Raw genomic sequence first — 19,772 nt, forward strand, 5'->3', positions numbered from 1 at the left:
AAATTAGTGTAATATAGTACTGCACATGTCTACCAATGGGGTGTGTACAAAAATGATTCATTTTGCTAAATGGTTTATTTGAATGCACTTTTATATATATATATAATATATAATAATATATATATATATACCGGTATCTTGATTTAAGTATGTTTAAATACTTGTAAAAACCAACCCAACACTTTTAAACGTTACTGTCTCTAGCTACCTTTTCCAAATGATAGCTTGATTGTACCTAGTTTATGTGTATTAGTTTAAAACTATGAGTAGTTTGTTAAAACGCTACAGCACGATACACCGCTGGGAATGAAGACCAAGTCTAAACTTCTGACGTTACGCTTTTAAGCCAGATTTCAGCCTCTTCTCAGACACTCTTCACAGGAACCGGTCATCTTCCCCTCTCTTGTTTTAATTTGCAGTGCCTTTTAACTGTGCATTTTAACAAGGTCCAGCCTTGTGCTATCACTTCAGACAAGAAAAGATCTGCATCTCATTATGCGCTGTGGTTTTGCCACAGACAGACTAGACACACACGCTCTCTCTCTCTTTAACACACACAGACACAGAGGCATGGGAACCAAAGGTTCGCAAGAACAAAGACCAGGGTAAGATAAGACATTAAAGAACACAGAGGAAAACAGTGAGACAGAGTGAGCTGTTTTCAAAAAGAATGATGAAAGAAAAGGAAATATGGAATCTACTGCATCTGATGCAACATGTGTTGCACATTCATCTACCATCTGATCCCAGAACAGCTGTGATTGGAATCCTCAATGAAATACAAGCTTACTGTATACTACATACTTCAAATGAATACTGTATACTGAGGTTGGGGATCAAGAACCGGTTCTTCCTCAGAACAGCGTTTTCTGATTTGCCACAGCATCTATAGCATTTACTAATATATTATTTTAAAAAGTTGTAATTGTTAACATTAGTTAATGCACTGTGAAGTAACATGAACAGCTGTATTTTTATTAACTAACCTTAACAAAGATTAACAAATACAGTAACAAATGTATTGCTTGTTTTAGTTCATGTTAGTTAATACATAAACTAATGTTAACAAATGAAACCTTATCGTAAAGTGTTACCATTATTTTTTAATGAATCAATCAGAAAGACTCCCAAATAATTAATTAAACCCTAATAGTAATTAACTGTTTGTAATAAAATTACACTTTAATTAAGATACATTGAAATATTTCGATATGAAAATATCAAATAGAAGTATGTATAAAATAAATATATAAAAATTATATAAAAGACACTGAAGAGGAAGGTTAAGTTGATCGGATTGCTTTGTGGGATACAATATTTGCAGTGTGCTCTGGTTGTATATTGCATATTTTAGCAAATGTAGTAGGTTATCATCAGTATATGTAGAAAATATGCATATGTCGAAATCATTCTAATATGCTCATTTGGTGACCAAGTAAAATTTCTTACTATTATCAACGTTGAAACCAGTTGTGCTGCTTAATTATTGTTGTGAAAACCGTGATACATTTTTTCCAGGATTCTTTGCACATAAAGATCAAAAGAACAGCATTTATTTGAAATATCTTTTGTAGTATTATAAATGTCATTATTGTCACTTTTGGGCAATTTAATGCAACTTTGTTGATCAGAAGTATTAATTTCTTTCAGAAAAAAAATCCTACTGACCCCAAACTTTTGAATTGTAGCATAAATTATTCCAAACACAGCCTATGCCATTCAAGTGACTGACTGCATTTCACCAGTAGTGGGCACTCTTCCACATTCCTACTTGCTTCCTGTACTATCTTCTGTTTATCCAATGTGTATGTGTGTCACACCACAGAGTAAGTGCTGACACTGATAAAAAAGCTCAAAAATAAAGGCTTGGAGGTAAAAACCCATAATACTTGATAGAAATTAGGCTTTAAAGTGAACAGATGTGGACTCAAGCTTGTTGACTCATCTTGAAAAGTCAGCAGCTCTGACTGCTGTTATTTGAGTGCAGCTGACACTGGAAATATCCTGTTTTTGCTCTCAGCTGTTTACACACATATGAAAATACTACAGAGACATGAGAACAAAATCAGCAAGATGTCTCTTAATTTAGACGTCTACTTAGCCCACCTTGTGGCTCGGTGTCTGTGTGTTTGGGGCTTCCTCTGGCTCTTCGATCTGGCCTCTTGTTGCCAGGGCTTCCTCCTCCTCCAGAGCTGCTGTGGCTCTTTCCATGGCCGTTCGCTGTGGTGGTGCAGGCCGTGCTGTTCTTGTAGCTGCTGGAAAACGAGCTGGTCACCTGACTTAGACCTGTACGCTCCACTGGTTGTTTGAGCTTCTTGGGTGGAGGTTTACAGTACTCCTCATGACCCATGAAAGTGGAGACGTTATACAGCGGGATGATCTCTGAGATAAGTAAAAGATCATAATTACACGACAGAAAATACAAAGCAAATGACACAAGGTAAAAGTGAAAATGTTAAACAAATCAACATGTATTTATATAAAATATATAATATTACTAATATATTTTATATTGAATATACAATTTATATTCTAGTCTACAAAACTAATTTAAGTGTTGTCTACAAAACTAATTTAAGTGTTGTCTACAAAACTAATTTAAGTGTTGTCTACATGTTAAAAAGATAGATTGAATATGCACAAAACCTAAACTAAAACATTCTTATATTTTAGTTTATTAAATTGACATTTTAGTTTAGTAAAGAAATTCATATATTTTATATATATATATATTTTTTTTTTTTTGTAAATTCATATTAATTTACAACAAGAGAGAAACATCAAGCATGTTTAAACTTTTCATTAATAATATCTTTGGATTGGCTGTGTTTTATAGGTTTGTGTGGTACTTTGCTTTCATGTTGAGCCAGGTTAGGACAGTGTTATGATTCAGTATAAAGACATGGTTGTCTGTCCTCACTTAAGTATGTGTTTAAATAACTGAATAGGCCAGGAAACTTTTAGTCTGCTATGGACAATGAAGCTTTACCTTCCGGGTAGATGGGGGGCAGTCGATGTTGATAGAACTGGTGTGGGGACACATCACCGGGGCTGACTGGCGGGTAGTATGACGTATGTGAGGCTGGAATAAAGTGTGGGTGCGTCAGGTATGGAGGGTGAATGTGGTGGCTCGGGGACAGAGCCGGAGAGTAACTGGGGGGGAAACATTCAGAATGAGGTGTCACCACAACCCTCCGCACGCCCGTATTGTCCTCCAGAACCTGAAAATACAAACACGCACAGACGACGTCAAGCCAAACAATTCCCAACATCACAGGCTCTCTGATGTCAGCCATTAGTAGCCCAACCCAACACATAATACAGCCTGTCTCTGGATATAATGTGCCAACAGTTGCAACCGCAGACGTACAGTGCCACTTTAAACAAAGGGCAGGAATGCAAAAGTAAACAAGGCCTTCTAATGGAACGGCTATCAAATACATTCCAGTGGAGGAATGTATGCATGGAAGACGCTTACAGGAATCACAGATCTGCTGGTACAGTTCACATGGGAGAAATCATCCCACTGACAGCCACTTCTAACCCTGGGTGATCCTGAAGTCAGATTGGTCACCCAGGGTTAGAAAGTGAGGTCAGTGACGACAGCAGAAACCAAACCAAAGTGCTCAGTTATGCTTATACTGGAGGAAAGAACTGTTAAGATCTGCAGGGCCTTCTGGGAAATCAATATGTTCTAGATTCAAAGGGTAAAATATATATGTTTTAATATTAAAACTTCCCCCTCTGAAGTTTCTAGTTTGTAAATTGGTGACTGGTGAGCCCTAGCTATTCTTCATCAACAGTAACACAAAATGCAAGCAAACTGTACAGTCAACATTCATAATGAAAAATTATGGCCAAATCCAATTAGCTTTCTCACCTTAAACCAAAGGGTTTGTCCAGAGAGAAATACTGATATTTTGGAAATACATGTAACATTTACATTTATATATAACATTTATATATTATATTAGACATAAATATTGAATCTTAATGACAAAACACTGTGAAACTTATACTACACAACTCAAGCATATCCAGACAGGTAATCAACTCATAAACAGTACCAATAGTACCAATAATAACATGTGTGTACTGTAATTTATGTACAATACCAATCAAAAGTTCACAAAGGGGTCAGTAAGATTTTATTTTTAAAAGAAATTAATACTTTTATTCAGCAAGGATGCATTAAATTGAACAAAAGTGATTTATATTTCAAATAAATGCTGTTATTTTGAACCTTCTACTTATCAAAGAATCCAGAAAATGTATCATGGTTTCCACGAATAGTTTAAGCAGGACAACTGTTTTCAACATTGCTAATAATAAGAAATGTTTCTTGAGCAGCAAATCAATATTATAATGATTTCTGAAGGATCATGTGACACTGAAGACTGGAGTAATGATGCTGAAAATTCAGCTTTGCATCATAGGAATAAATTACATTTTAAAATATATTAGGATAGAAAAAAAAAGTTATTTTAAATGGTAATAATATTTCACAATATTATCGTTTTTACTGTATTTTTGATCAAATAAATGCAGCCTTGGTGAGCATAAGAGACTTATTTTTAAAAAATCTTACTGACCCCAAATTTTTTAACGATAATGTATGTTGACTTTACATACGTTCATATGGATTTTGTGTAGTGGTAAAGAAAAGTGATAAAGCTAACAAGAATCTTTCTTTTTATGAGGCCACATGCTTGTGCAACAAAACTACATCTCATTACTTTTTGTGGCAAAAGAGCATCAATTACACAGATAATGAGCATTGTTATCACTTCATTTCGATGCACTCAAACTAAAAAGCTTCCATCTTGTTGGAAAGTTGAAAGAGAAAGAAACGGGCAGCCCACCAAACATGGGCTGGTCCTGCCCTTCACATTCGGGTGGAACGCGCTAATGAATCATATTTACACGAGTGACCTTTGTGCCATTAAAGCCACCCCACTGATTTATTACACCCACAACTCAAACACTTTTTCCCGCCCTCTCCGCAAGACTTTTTTGACCTTTCTACTGAAATGTCACTGCCGCTGACCTTTAGCAAACTCTTGCCTGACACCGTTCAGTTAACGATGAATAACTTGGAATTTTGTGCATGTCCGTCTGTTGTTTGTTTGGTTGTCATATACTGAACACACAATTTATGAGCATGTTTCCAAGAGAGAGATATTCGCCTGCGAGGGGTGAAATCACATCCTCATTGTGCGAGAGAGGTTTCGCCACCCCGACGCACGGCCCTAACCCATTCCTGCCGGTTACCTGGGAGACATAGCCAGGAGGAACGTGGATTGGTGGAATGGAACCGTTCGGTGACATCATGGGAACTTCAGCAGGCCCTGAGGCAGAAAGAAAAAGAGAAGAAAGCTGTCAATCAAACAGTAGCACAATGCTGACTCCGCCCCCTCATTCCACCACGTAATGCAAGGCTAAGCAAAGAAAATTCCAGGGGCAACGAGAAAACAGCAAGAAAACAGGAATGCTTTGGTAATAAGATACGCATATGCTTAGGAGATGGAATTATGGACGTTAACCGTGATATAAGTGAGCTATGCTTCATTGTTTTCTATTCAAGCTAAATATACTATACAGCAAATCTAAACTGCATGATTGTTTATATCACCAAAATATTTTAAACATATTATTGTCCAGTGGTATATTTAAAGTTGGATATATAGCTCATCCAACTTCATCCGCATACATACAGTGAACTTACATAAAGCAATAAATACTACATAGCAAATCTCGGCTCCATGATTGTTTATATTTATGCAAATTGTAAACTATATTGCATAGTATATCTAATTTTATCAGCATACATACAGTACAATCACCGTATAGCTAATCTCAGTTTCTTGATTGTTTTTATTGTTGCAAACTGAAAACTATATTACCATCCAGCGACATATTTAAATCTATATAGTACATCCAACTTTCGCCCAACTCTAACATGCTAAACGTGACAATACGGCATAAAGATATTATAAACATTAACATCATGATTTTCTGTAAAGCTGCTTTGAAACAATGTGTATTGTAAGAAGTGCTTTACCAATAAAACTGACTTGACATCATTTTTGACCCACTATCCCACTGAACTCCACAGGCTTATATTTGGTACTGTGGTATTGGGTTAAACAAACAGTTTAAGGCATTGATTATGGCTTCACTGCAGTCAACACGGTAGAAACAGAGCCATCAGGTCCAACTGGTGCGCCGCAGGAAGAAACGGCCACTGCCGGCACACAAACCCTCTCTGTTATGGCTCTCATGGGACGTGGGTGAATGAAACCCCTCCATCCACCAAACCGACTGTTTATTGTCAGAATTTAAAGCCTAGAGAAGCAACTCATAGCGCGTACCCTCATCCAGGGCTCATGTAGAGGGCCACCAGCTGTTTTAGACATCGCCCTCTCCTCCAGACCCTGCAGGAACCGTGGCGTGACAGCCTCGGTGCACTAAATCACCCTGATGAATTTTACAGTTTCTCCTCGGTTTCTCCCCCATCAGTCAATACCGGGGTCAGTATCTCTCCAGCTAGCGGTTGCCGGGTTTGAATAAGACCCTGTTTGTGCTTGTATTGAAGGGGCTTCACAGGAGTTTCTTCAGCGGAGGGGACGGGGGAAGGGTTTGTGTACACAGCGATGTGTGTGGGTCATTTCACCAGGACATGTGTATACGCACGGCAGCTTAAAATAACCTTTTCACGGGGCGACGTGTACAGAGCACAACAAAATCCATTCAGATTGTTCTGCGTGTTTGGAAAGGGTCTCGCGCAGGTATGCAGCTGCAGACCTCCTTCTCTCTCGCTCCTGTGAAAGTTGAGGAGCTGGGTTTGAGGTTTTGGTGGGGGGGGGGGGGGTTGGGGGGGTTAGATGACTGAGTGACAGGATTGTATCACAGGCTCTTAATATGAAGGGCCCTTTCATCCTCAACCCACAAAAAGAGAGAGCATGAGAGAAGAGAGAGAGAGAGAGAGAGAGAGAGAGAGAGAGAGAGAGAGAGAGAGAGAGAGAGAGAGAGAGAGAGAGAGAGAGAGAGAGAGAGAGAGAGAGAGAGAGAGAGAAAGAAACTCAACACAAGCATTCCTCTACTTCAATTGAAGGGGTGGAAGGGATGGATGGCGTGAAGGCTAAGGATAGAAAGACAGAACAGAACTAAAATACTAAGGCTTAAAAAAATGCACATGATCAGTGTTATTACAAATCCTTTTTTATTAACTGAAATAAAGCTGACATAAAATAAAAATATTAGATTAAAAACCAATTAATCTAATATTAATTGAATTAGAAATTATTTTAAAAAGTAACTAATAAAGATGACAAATTTACACAAACTAAAATTAAAATGAAAACTGAAAATAATATAATATTAAAGCCAATTCAAAATATTAATAAATAATATAATAGTATATAAATAATACTAAAATAAGACTGTACATGATACACTGATTAATTTTGTTGAGAAAAGCCCCCAAAATGGAGATAATTCAAAGATATTACATTATTCTAGAGGAGTAGTAAAGCATTGAAAAGTCACAAATGTGGCTTCAGAAGTCAATGTATTGTTATTTGCTTGCTTGTTTGTCTGTTTTATCTCCAAATCTTTGTACATAAGTCTGGCCAACAGTCCACAGCAGTTTATTTACCAATAGAGTTTGTCAATCCTTCTGAGATTTATATATTGGGATAAAAATATTGGGATATAAATGAGAAAAATAATTAAAATGCGCACGTCAGAGGGAATTCATATTTATTGTTTTTTACATATTTTTGAAAAAAATATTTGGTCACACTTTAGATTAGGCTCTAATTCTCACTATTAACTAACTATTAACTACGACTTTTGGCTCAAACTCCTAATTACTGCTTATTAATAGTTAGTAAGGTAATTGTTAAGTTTAGGTATTGGGTAGGATTAAAGGATGTAGAATATGGTCATGCAGAATAAGGTATTAATATGTGCTTTATAAGTAATAATAAACAGCCATTATCGTAGTAATATGCATGCTAATAAGCAACTAGTAAATGGTGAGAAATGGACCCTAAACTAAAGTATTACCAATTATTTTTATAATTTTATAAAATTAATTAATTACAATAAATTAACATGTTAAACTGGAAGCCCTAATTTTACATCATATGAAAAAAATGTCAGCTTTGCTAACCCGTCCAAACCTGCCACCACGATGCTAGCTAGGGTGTCATGGGAGGTTGCTAGGGTGTTGCTAAGGTGTTCTAGGTGGTTGCTAGATGAATGCTAACTGGCTCAAGTAGAAAGAGCTGACCATCAAGTTTCTATGATTCTGGTCTATAAGATTTTTTTAGCCCATTTTATAATCTGCCAGGCAAAAATATTCTGACCACTTAGAAAAGTAATAGCACACACTACCTCATCAAGCCACGATCTGAGGTATCATTCATGTCTAGAACACAAAGTTATGTGCAGGTTAACACTTAGGGAAAGTGGTTTGTTTGCATCCATAACCGGAAGTATGAGCAATTGTAAAAGTTTGAAGAGCAGCAAGAGAGAGACAGAGGTAAGTAAGGGGGGGTAAAGCTTCTGGATTGCCAGGCTTCTCAGGAGGCTGTCGAGGAAGAGAGCCTCTTCAGCAGAACAAACCCCTCTTTGTGCTCCAGAGAGAAGCTCTCTCCCCCACTGCAGGGCCTGCTGGGTACTTCATAAAGTCCACTCAGTCAGTCCTGGGGGCCGCTGACACACCACCAAAGTACGTGTGCGTGCACGTCCTCAAGAGTGTATTCTTGCTTTTACTCCAGATAAACTCTAGAGAAAAAGCTGCCAAGTGGTGTTTTCGGTTTTGTTCTTTTTACAGAAACCGTGATCGACAGCACGTATATGCACATACATAGATTGCAGAGGAGTAGAACGGAAGTTCAGTGTTCCACAAACTATCAGTTCCGAAGTAAGATCCACTAATTCACATTGGAGGGCTAGCTTGGCCAGACAGGGAGACGACGGGCAGAAAAGAGCAAAAGAAAGGGATGTTTCTGGAAGGAATGTGTTGCATCAATCTGAGGGCCACTGGGCAAAGAAACAAAGCGCTTTTTTCTGCAAGGGATTGCAAATCTGATCTGTGTTTTTGAGCAAGCCAATTTGGGACGGTGTGTGCGTGTAGTACGCCATAGGAGAGGAAAATCAAACTTGACATCACTAACATCTCAGTTGTTTCTCCTAGACAACAAGAATAATATATGATAGCGGATGGAGACTTTTGATGAGATTTTATACTCGTCTTGAACATCTCAAGAAAAACAACAAGAGAAAACAACCCTAATGTTCCTCAAAAGATATCACAAAACTCTCAAACTGCTCAGATTTCCCATGATGCCTTCATTCATTCAAAACTAGAGCTGCACGATTCATTGTTGAAAAGAACGCAATCTCGAATGAGGCCAATCCAGAACTTGCCACCACAAAGCTTGGGTGCTGTAGGTGGTTTCTAGGGTGTTGCTAGGGTTACTAAGGGGTTCTAGGTCGTTGTCTACAGGTCCATGTCAAAAGAGCCCACCTATAAAGGGGTAGTTCACCCAAAAATGAAAATTCTGTCATCATTTACTCACCATCAAGTTGTTCCAAACCTGTATGAATTTATTAAATCGGCTAAACACAGAAGAAGATATGGAGATATTTTGAAGGATGTGGGTAACAAAACAGCTGACTGTACCCATTGACTTCCATAGTATGGAATCATGGCAACCCCCAACTGTTTGGTTACCCACATCCGTCAATATCTTCTGTGTTCAGGAGAAGAAAATAATGTATACAAGTTTGGAACAACTTGAGTAAATGACAGAATTTTCATTTTTGGGTAAACTAGCTCTATTAGTCTTGATGATATTCTGTGCCTTTCCTCAGTATAAGTCTAGCAGATTTTTTTCTTAGTCTAAATGCTTAGAAAGATGGTTTAGAACAAATCCCAAACCCTAAGTGTGAGCAAAAATAATAGAGAGACTCCACTACTGAAACAGAACTCATTAAATCTAAGTTATGAAAGAGCACATTCGAGCACATAAAAAACAACCCATATGAAGAACACAACATTGATTCATCTTCATAAATGAGGAAAACATCTAGTGGTTGGACAAATGTTGAAAGACGTACTATAATGTGACCCATCTATCAGAATGTCTTTCTGTTTTTCCTTTCAGCCAGATAAAACACCAGAATTCCAGACCTGCAGTCCATCTGATTATGTATATAAGAGATTGTAATTTTCTCTGGAGAGGGTTTGTGTACGTCTCCACACATGCAGTGTGTGTTTTCATGTGTCTGTAATTGCATGCCCCATTGTTCCTGCTGTAAACACTATCTGTCTCTCTCCATCCAACGAGGAAAATTCACAGCTCAGGGAGCCGAAGTGTTTATCCAACAGACTCACTGATCAAGGGACGTATTTGTGTTTCACAGACCCTGGAGGCATTCAATTCTTTCCCTTCACACAATCTATCCTAATTCAAGCACCATTATATAGTCCCACAACTAAACTTTGACAGAAAAAAATTGGCATCTTGATACATAATCATAACAAAATATGATGCAAAGATAATTCTGTTGTAACTCGCCTGGGGTGAACTCCAAACACTGTTAAATAAAAGACAGTAGAGCTATGCTTTCCTCACTGCATTTACACAGGCTCGCATCACAGGGTGAGGTGTATACCAGGCCTAAATATTTACCATGAAATGTTTGTATTTGCTTTAATGAAAGTTAGTGCAGTATTCTTGGCTGACTGCCTCTAGACACACTCCTCTGGCCATGCAGACAAACACACACTCTGTTAAAGGTCCCACAGGTAGAGATCTCAGTCAAGACTGCTGGCACGGATCTGTAAATTATTAATAAAATGTTTTCATAAAGAGAGACATATGTGTGCTCTTTTACACATTTCTTTCAAACAAACAAATTCCCCTGTCTTGTTCTCCATTTTCAACATATTGTGCTCCAAACATATGCCAATTAAGAAAAGTAATATTTTGCTTTTTTGTAATAGTTCTTCAAAAAAAAACAAAAAAACAATCTTGGCACTGGGTAATGCAATTTTATAATTTCTAAAGTTGTACTGAAATTTAAGTGCAATCAATCAATAAAAAAAAGTGTTGGTAAAATAAATAAATATTTTTTCTACATATATATTAATTTCACATACTATCATAAAATTTAAGTGCTGGTAGAATGAATGAATGCATACACAAATTAGGAAGTAAATAAATACTGTTTTCAAAATAAATAAAATTTAGTAGTTGTTAAATAAATTTAAATAAATGTTTACTGCTGGTCATATATTAAACTGAGATATTGGCCACTGTGGATAGGGATATATGGCTGTGAACTCTTTGCTATGGGACACGGAGATGTTGATTCAACTGAATCTAAGACAAAGCCCACCTTTCAAAGCTAGCTAAAGCAATTTGGCCCAAAAACTGCAATATTCCAAACAGTCTGTCTGAAGATCCACCCTGCCTTGGGAACGGTGAGCCCTGTGGATATGTAGCGCTTGGCTGTGAATTCCCAGCATGCTTGGAGTGGGAGGGTGTTGGCTTTCAGGATGTGCAATAAAAACCGTCCGCGGACTCATTCAGCTCCTGCGTGGAGAGAGTTATGCAAACAGCCCTCCAGGAAAACGAGACGACTTCACGGCTACCCTCCAGCCGCTCCCCCTCTCCGTCACCCTTCCGCTCTCAGCAGCTGATTAGTCCCGCTGTGGACGAGTCCCGAGGAGTGACCTGAATTACTCCCAGTGTCATTGATAAAAGCCCATTCAGAGAATTAGACCAGGGTGTTGCTATCATGCCAGGCCATCTCTGGTGTTTCAAGGCATTGTTTTCATTTCCATGCTTCCCATCCTGAGTTAACAGGCTGAGAACTTTACCCTCTCCCCACCCAACATCCCTAAAAAAAAAAAAAACCAATAGCAACGGAAGCTCGAGTGAATCACACAACGATAAAGACGCACTTCTGATTTATAGCTGCTGGCCAATAATTTCAATAGCTGGCTCTGAGACATGGATGACCTCTGTGGGGTTGAAGGGGCTCTTGTGTGGGGAGATTCCCCAGCGGAGGGGAAGGCAAAATGACGTAAGAGGCAGACCGTACCTTCCCGAGCTCCTCTCCAACCCTGCACGCCAGACCAGCTTGTGCCTCCACTGCTGGACTGGGCAGCATTGCCCCTTCTGAACAGTGAACAAAAGTCTGCGTCAAACTGTGTCTTGTTTAAAAACAAATCCACAGTAAAATGAAGCGAACAAATGATCATTGTCTTACTGACGCGATCAGACTGGAACTTCCATGCTTTCTGAATGTTAGGATAACAAGGAAGACTATGCAAAGACTGTTTTTCCACAACTTGGCACTGCAAAACATCTTGTAATCCTCAGAGACATCTCTATGGTTTTGTTGCTAGAGTTATCCTGTGTTTGCATCAGTCTCTTATTTATTTATTACTACATGATATGTGTGAATCACTGAAGAGGCAGTGATGTAGAAGGCGGCGTTGACCCTCTTCTGCAGAGGCGGTCTTTTGTCACACTGTGACGTAATAATGTGACGAAATCCGAAACGAGTCGTTTTCTGAGCTTGGTTTCAATAAAAGCCGTTTTTGGACTAACGAGGAAGTTGAGTACTTAAAATACAGGATATTTTTAGAGTACAATAACCTTTTATATGTTGAAAGAGCAAGGAAGATTTGATTTCTCAATTCATGACCTCTTTAAGAAATCCAATCAGGTGAATTTTGAAGTCTTCGGGCCAGATTTACTAAATAGGGCAAATTAACGTTAGAGCCCAATTCTATAGACGTGCCGATGGGAGTGGAAAGTTCTGTGTGTGATCTACTGACGACGTGCAAATTAAAGAACACAGACGCAGCCGGATCATTTCCATAATAAATGTAAATTTGCTTTTTTTAGGCGTTAAATAATGGCCCAAATACCGATAAATTGACGAGAACAAACCTTAATTAATAAATCGCCTTGCATGATTCATTTTAATACTCTCCCCTCCCATAAATGTTAAATCTACAAATGCATATGCAATAAGATAAGCCACAAAAATAACTGTCCACAGCTTTTCAGCGCTTATTTTTCACTGTGTGTCTTTAGTAAATCCTGACAGTAGTTATTTAACTCCAAAAAAGGGTCTCATCTGGCGCAAGCTGTTAGTAAATCTGGCCCTTAAAGTTATGTATGGAAATATAAACAGGCAGAAAGAGGAGAGTTCCAATGCAGACCTGCTCTAACATGCTCTGTACTCAGGAAGGAGTTTCCTTTGCTCTGACTTGATCTACAGTTCAGACTCAACACTGATAGAGGGGTGAGAGAGGAAGACATACAGAGGAAGAGAGAGAGAGAGAGATTTTTGGACCTGCCCCGTCTGGATGAAGCCTGTCACATACATAAATGGTGCCATTGTCTGTCAAAAAAAATTCCTTAAAAAGTCCAAAATGTGCTCACGTTACTCCAGATACAGATCAGACTCAGTGTGGCGTCTTACTTTGAATATATCCCAGGATTGAATTTAGCAGATAAAGAAAACACAGATACAAAGACCTGATTTTAAAGGGATAGTCCACCCAAAAACGAACATTCTTTCATTATTTTCTCACCCTCAAGCTGTTCCAAAACTGTATGACTGACTTTCTTCTGTAGAGCACAAAAAGTAAATTGCTGAACAATATCCTAGCTACTGTTTTAATTTAATGTAAAGTAAATGAGAGCTGGTGTGGTCAAGCTTCAAAAATGGCACAAAAGTACTGTGTAGCCCTTATGCACTACATTGCAAGACTAAGACATACGATACATTTTTGTGAGCATGTTCTTCAAACTTGTACCTTTTTTGTTCCGTAGAAGTCATGAGGGCTTTTTTGGGTGAACGGCCCCTTTAAGAATGTTTTTTTTAACCGATGAAATCTGTGATGTGGGTTTGCACAGGTTAGTAAACCAGAGGAGGGTTATTGAGTTCACTCCTGTGAAGTGCACACTCATTCTGTTCTGCTGGCTGGGCAGTGCAAACTGTGCCAGTCTGCTGGCAACGACCAGTGGTGTCAATCTGCTGGGTTTGTTTTTATGCGAGCCCTTGTTATCCTGGAACTTGAGACTACGATTACCAAACCACTGCCCCATGAAGGCACGCAGAAAGCCTGCTGCAGGACACAGTGGTAGCTGAAAATAGTAGGTCAGCAAAAAAGAACGGGGAAAGAGCTAGAGAAATGAGAAAGAAAGAGAGGAGGAGGAGAAAAAACAAACTGGTGGAATGTTCCACTGTGTAATGTTCTGGAGAATGTGGCGGCAGTAGGTTGCAAACCAAGGAATTAGGATACGAAAACTTTTAAACAAAACAAGCGACAGAAGCTGTAAGAAAGAAAAATTACAACAAATCTCGTTAATAGCTCGACTGTTTCTCCTAGACACAAGCAAAACTAAAAGGAGAGTAAATTGAGACTTAAAGGCAGGGTAGGTAGGATTTATTAAAAATTAAAGATCCAAATTTGTTAAAACTTTCTATATATATCAATACATAATTAAAATGTAAGAACTCTGAAAAAAAGAGTATAAAAATCAAGTGACTCTAGACCGTATAATCTGTATTAAACACAGCTCATTATTTCGATTCGGGACGAATCAAAGGATTGGCTTAGGCGACTGTCACTCTCTCGCAACCATGGCAACCACCCTTTTGCCACACAGCACCTACCCACTTGCGCGCGACCGTTTGATTTGAGGAGTGCGAGAGGCACGGAACCTGATCACACCTCCGTCCAGTAGATGGCGGTAATGCACTATGTTTGCAAGCTGCCAATAAAATCTATCGAAGAAGAAGAAGAAGGCACTGAACCTAGGAATACCAAAACAATGGCAGAGAAAGAGCAATCTAAATTTACAGTACCGGCATATGCAGTTAGTGAAGGCAAACCAGGCAAAAAAATGCCCCTTCCCCTCCGCTTGTCTCAGGTAAATAATGCGTCCTCTAGCTCAGCGGTCGGAGTCGCGCGTTCATGTGTTTTGGGGACGTGGCTTTGGAAGAAGCACAGAAATGAGGGGGTGGAGTGAATGGAAATAATGAGATGTCTTTAAAACAGTCGTGAGAGGTCTACAGACACTCGATTTTGATACTTTCTTTTTCAGAGTACTTACATTTTAATTATGTATTGATATGTACATAAAGTTTAAACAAATTTGAAAAATAAATTTTTTAGACCATTTCTACCTACCCTGCCTTTAAGAGACTAGAGTTTTTCTTCCCTAGTTTTCAGATCTCCTATACTAGGGCTGCACAATAGTAGAAACTGAGATACTTGGTTTTTATGCAATATATTGTTTTCAAAGGCCATATTCCTACTTTGAGCTATTCAATATGACTATGAAATAAGAAATATTATTGTTTTTATTGTGACTATCATTAAATAAAAATGCTAAACAAAATAGGAAATATACTGGAATAATACTATTGCACTGTAACGTAATAAACTATTTAATAAAAAAATATTTTATAGCATAATACAAGAAATACAACACTAATACATCTTAAGATTTTTAATTATTCAAACTGTAAACCATTAATCTTTTATTTTGATGGGTTGCCAGCAAATAAATATATGCATGGTTTCAGTAAATGAATCGATGTTGAAACTGGATCATGAGCTGCATATTATATGAACACACAACTCTAAAACCCACAGCGCAGCCACATATAATTATTCAATTAAATCTCAGCCTTAACATTTGATAAATCACATAAAGCCATGTTGTAATTTTATTTTGATATATTGTGCAGCCATAATCTATACTTTTAATTTCTATTTAGTTTATATTTGTATCCCAAGTAATTTTAGGAGAAACATTTTAAGAGACCAGACAAAGAACTCGCAAACCATTTTACTTCCATAATGTGAAGTTTCTATGTAAAACAGGACATTCAATCAGGAAAAAATAAGTAGGGTGGGACTTGATTTATCCATCAGGAACTGATTGCTCATGATCAGGGTAGAAATATAAAAGGGCTAGATGATGTCAGTCAAAAGGAAAAAGGACATTTCAAAGGTGTAGAAAGCAATTACTTTTTTTTCACCAATGATTCATGCACAATAAGACTAGGAAAATCTATGGAGAACAAACAGGGTCAAACTTTGTCTCCTAAGGTATGAAATAACAAGCTCCAAGCAATTACGTTTTCCTTTGAGAGCTTTCGTTAAAAAAAAGTACCCAGTGTGCCAACGGATTTCGAAAAGACTGGCATATTCACAAACACACACTGAGAGAACGCCATGAAAAGGACGTGACTGAGACACAACGCTGCCCTTTTCCTCAGACCTCTCTTTCTCTCACTCTCTTTGCAGTTCCATGATGCACAAAAAATCCACTGTTCCTCAGCGGAGTGAGTCAGAGGAATGGAATTGAAGCTCTGCTATGATCATCTGTGCGGCAGAGGGGGTTTCCTCCACCAGGAAAGAGCGCAGACCAGACGAGAACAGTCAAACGCTAAACGAGGGAAAAAAAACACAGCAAATGCCATAAAAAGCAAAACAGTGCAAAGAAAAACAGGAACAACAAAGAGCGAGATGGAGAGAGCAAAATAACCTGAACTTGACAAAAGTTTGAAATAAACTGCGCTTTTAGAAATCTAACCACCATCTGTTCCTGGAACTCCTGCTCTCTGTTGTTCAGGCTACTGTGGAAGGCATCAACGTAACGTCTCTTTGCATGTGCGTCTCTGCACATATATAATCCACTGTCTGTGTGAATGTCGGTTTCGGGTGTAAGTTTCAAAGACTGTGATGACGGGTTTCCACAGTTGTTAATGTAAATCTAGCAAAGTTTTTTGTATTTAAATTTTTGAAAAATGTAATGTACATCTACAACACTTTACTTTCCTGCAGCTTCACAGACGAGGCTTGAGCTAGTCCCAGACTAAAATGCATGTTTGAGCTGTTTTAACTGAAAGTAACTTGAACTGACATATCTTAAAATATGTCAGTGCCATCGTTTCATCTCAAAATGCACATCAGTAATGTTTTTTTTTTTCTAAGGCACATTAATAAAAGCTACTTAAATGTCCTAATTAAACTCAGGCCTAATCCTGGCTTAATCTGAGCCCTGTCTGTGAAACCAGATCTTTGTGTTATACTACTACTACTACTACTAATAACGCTTGTGAGTGAGTTTTTCTAATAATTTTATCATGAACGCCATCATTTTATGATGCTTTAACATAAGCAAGCAATGTGATGTTCATCAAGACCAGCATCTCTTAAAGTGAGATCAAACGCTTAGCAGGATTCATACCCCCCCCAAGACTCAAGTTGCGTGATGACAAAACCCTCCATATTTTGGCTCCCCTGAGGCCGTAGGCGACTGCCGTCTGCACAGGGTTAACCTGTAAATAGCGCTGGGCCAGGTGTGATGTGTTAGCGGTGCCTGATCTCCACATGCACACATTCTTTTAGAAGTTTTCCTTTGCTTCTAAACGTCTGCCCAAAGCCTCTTGCTCTCTTGACTGTCAGAAAGGAGACACATTTTTTCGGGACCGTGGCTGTTAATATTAGACATCTGCCTTTTGGAGGTCTGTTTCTCGGTGCTGGAGGAAAGGGGTGAGGGATTTGGGGGGCCACAGAGAGGGGGGAGGCCTCCAAGCCACATCAACAGGAAACATATTTACACAGTCCAGAGAAAAGGAGTGAAGGAAAGAGATAGGGATAGAATACAAGGATGCAGAGAGCATTTTACAAAGAAAATCAGATGAACTAACTTGATTACAAGAACACGCAAATAAATAAAGTTGAGGAGAGCAAAACAGGGTAATTATTCTGAAATACATGCGTGTGTGTTTGTGTGTGCGTGCATGTTTTACAGGCCTCCTGATGAGAGTGAGTCGACAATATGTTTGTAAGGATACCCGGACTAATGTAAAGTGATGTACTTGAGCTGCAATACATGTTTTTATAACACCTCACAATTTCTCTGATGGTTGCTCGGGAGGACAAATTGGTGTCAAACCAGCAAACGTCCATCAGAAGCCCTACAACTGGCAGGAAAGGTGGTTCAGAGGAGGAAGTAGAACTCAGATGTTGTTCTGCTTCATAAACCTCTGCATGTCTGTAAAGCAAACCCACATGCCCCTTTTCCTCTTGGCCTGGACGTTTCCACCGAAAAACTCAGGGTTCTTACCACATAAACAACTTCTCGAAAACAACATAAAAGCTAGATCTCATAAAACTAGATCACTCACATTAAAAATAACAAAGCAGTCTACACTGCACATGTTCAGACACCCTGTTTGTAATTATCAAATAGCTGAGCTGCTAAAAAATATTCTACTTACTTTTGAATAAATATGTATGCATGTATGCATGTGTGCATATAAGCATGTGTGCATGTATGCATATAAGCATATATATATATATATATATATATATATATATGGGCTGTGAAACGATTAATCGCATCCAAAATAAAAGTTTGTGTTCACATACTATATGTGTGTGTAGTGCATAATTATTTTCTATATATAAATACACACACATGCATGTATATATTTAAGATTTTTTTTTTATTTATACATAAAATATTTATATATAATACAAATTATATATACAGTATATTTAAGCAAATATTTCTTAAATATATACATGCATGTGTGTGTATTTATATATACAAAATAATTATGCACAGTACACACTCATATATTATGTGAACAAACTTTTATTTTGGATGCGATTAATCACGATGAATCATTTCACAGCCCTAATATATATATATATATATATATACACACACACACACACACACATATATATATATATACACACACACTTTTTTATTATTAAAACTTGTTCAGCAAAGATGCATTAAATTGATCAAAAATGACAGTAAAGACACTTAATAATGTTAATAATACAGGGTTTCTACAAAATTATTAAGCAGCAAAACGGTTTTCAACATTGATAATAAGAAAAGCACCAAATCAGCATATTAGTAAGATTATTGAAGGATTATGTGATACTGAAGACTGGAGTAATGATGCTGAAAATTGGCATCACAGGAAAAAAATACATTTTAACAAATATATAATAATAGAAATGTATTATTTTAAATTGTAATATATATTTAGATTTCAAAATAATACTGTTTTTACTGTATTTTTGATAACATAGTTTCAGGCTCGGTAAGCATAAGAGATTAAGTTTTGAACAGTGAAGTTTGAGTACATTATATGATGACAATCTTCATTTTTTTTCTTAAGACCAATTAGTAGACTTGTCATTCAGAAACTTTTAACAACTAGTTGATTTTGCAATATAATATGCAATATGCAAATTCGCACCAGAATTAAAGTCAGTTACTGTGATTTATGAGCTTCATTTTGCACTTTTAGATGAAGGCGCTCTGAATTACATACATAGTATGTATTACCTTTTTGCAGAACTGTTTTAATAAGATAAGCCAACTGTACACTGCCCAGCCCTGGGAAAACATTTATCAGCAAATTGTTTGCAAAAATGCAAAGTCAACATCAAAGAATAACAGGGGACTCGCCTTATCCAGGCGGCACGGCCACCTGGCAAAGATTGAACAAACATTCGAAAATTAAACAAAGTTCTTATCCCGAACATGCCAGAACATTACCGTGGCCTTCAACTGCATCGTCTCCACACCTGTGAGGTACAGACGTTCTTTCTCCGTCTACATTCTCTCTCGCTCCTCTGTCGGCCAGCTGCCAGCTCCATCTCTACCATAAACCAATCACCCCTC

General features: G+C 37.9%; 1 protein-coding gene across 2 annotated transcripts in view; it reads right to left on the minus strand.

Moving 5' to 3' along the window:
- The window catches only part of fndc3bb (fibronectin type III domain containing 3Bb), a 61,733-nt gene that overhangs the window by 28,779 nt on the left and 13,182 nt on the right, over positions 1 to 19,772 (minus strand). For both annotated transcript variants that reach the window (XM_084102890.1, XM_084102891.1), the window contains exons 2-4: positions 5,272 to 5,376; positions 2,990 to 3,221; positions 2,107 to 2,382 (exon numbers count right to left, since the gene is read on the minus strand). In XM_084102890.1, the coding sequence (XP_083959016.1) occupies positions 2,107 to 2,382; positions 2,990 to 3,221; positions 5,272 to 5,331 (568 nt within the window). In that variant the 5' untranslated portion in view covers positions 5,332 to 5,376. The remainder of the gene's footprint in view (positions 1 to 2,106; positions 2,383 to 2,989; positions 3,222 to 5,271; positions 5,377 to 19,772) is intronic.

This window comes from Abramis brama (assembly GCF_963993115.1).
Source record: "Abramis brama genome assembly, chromosome: 24".
NCBI lineage: Eukaryota > Metazoa > Chordata > Actinopteri > Cypriniformes > Leuciscidae > Abramis > Abramis brama.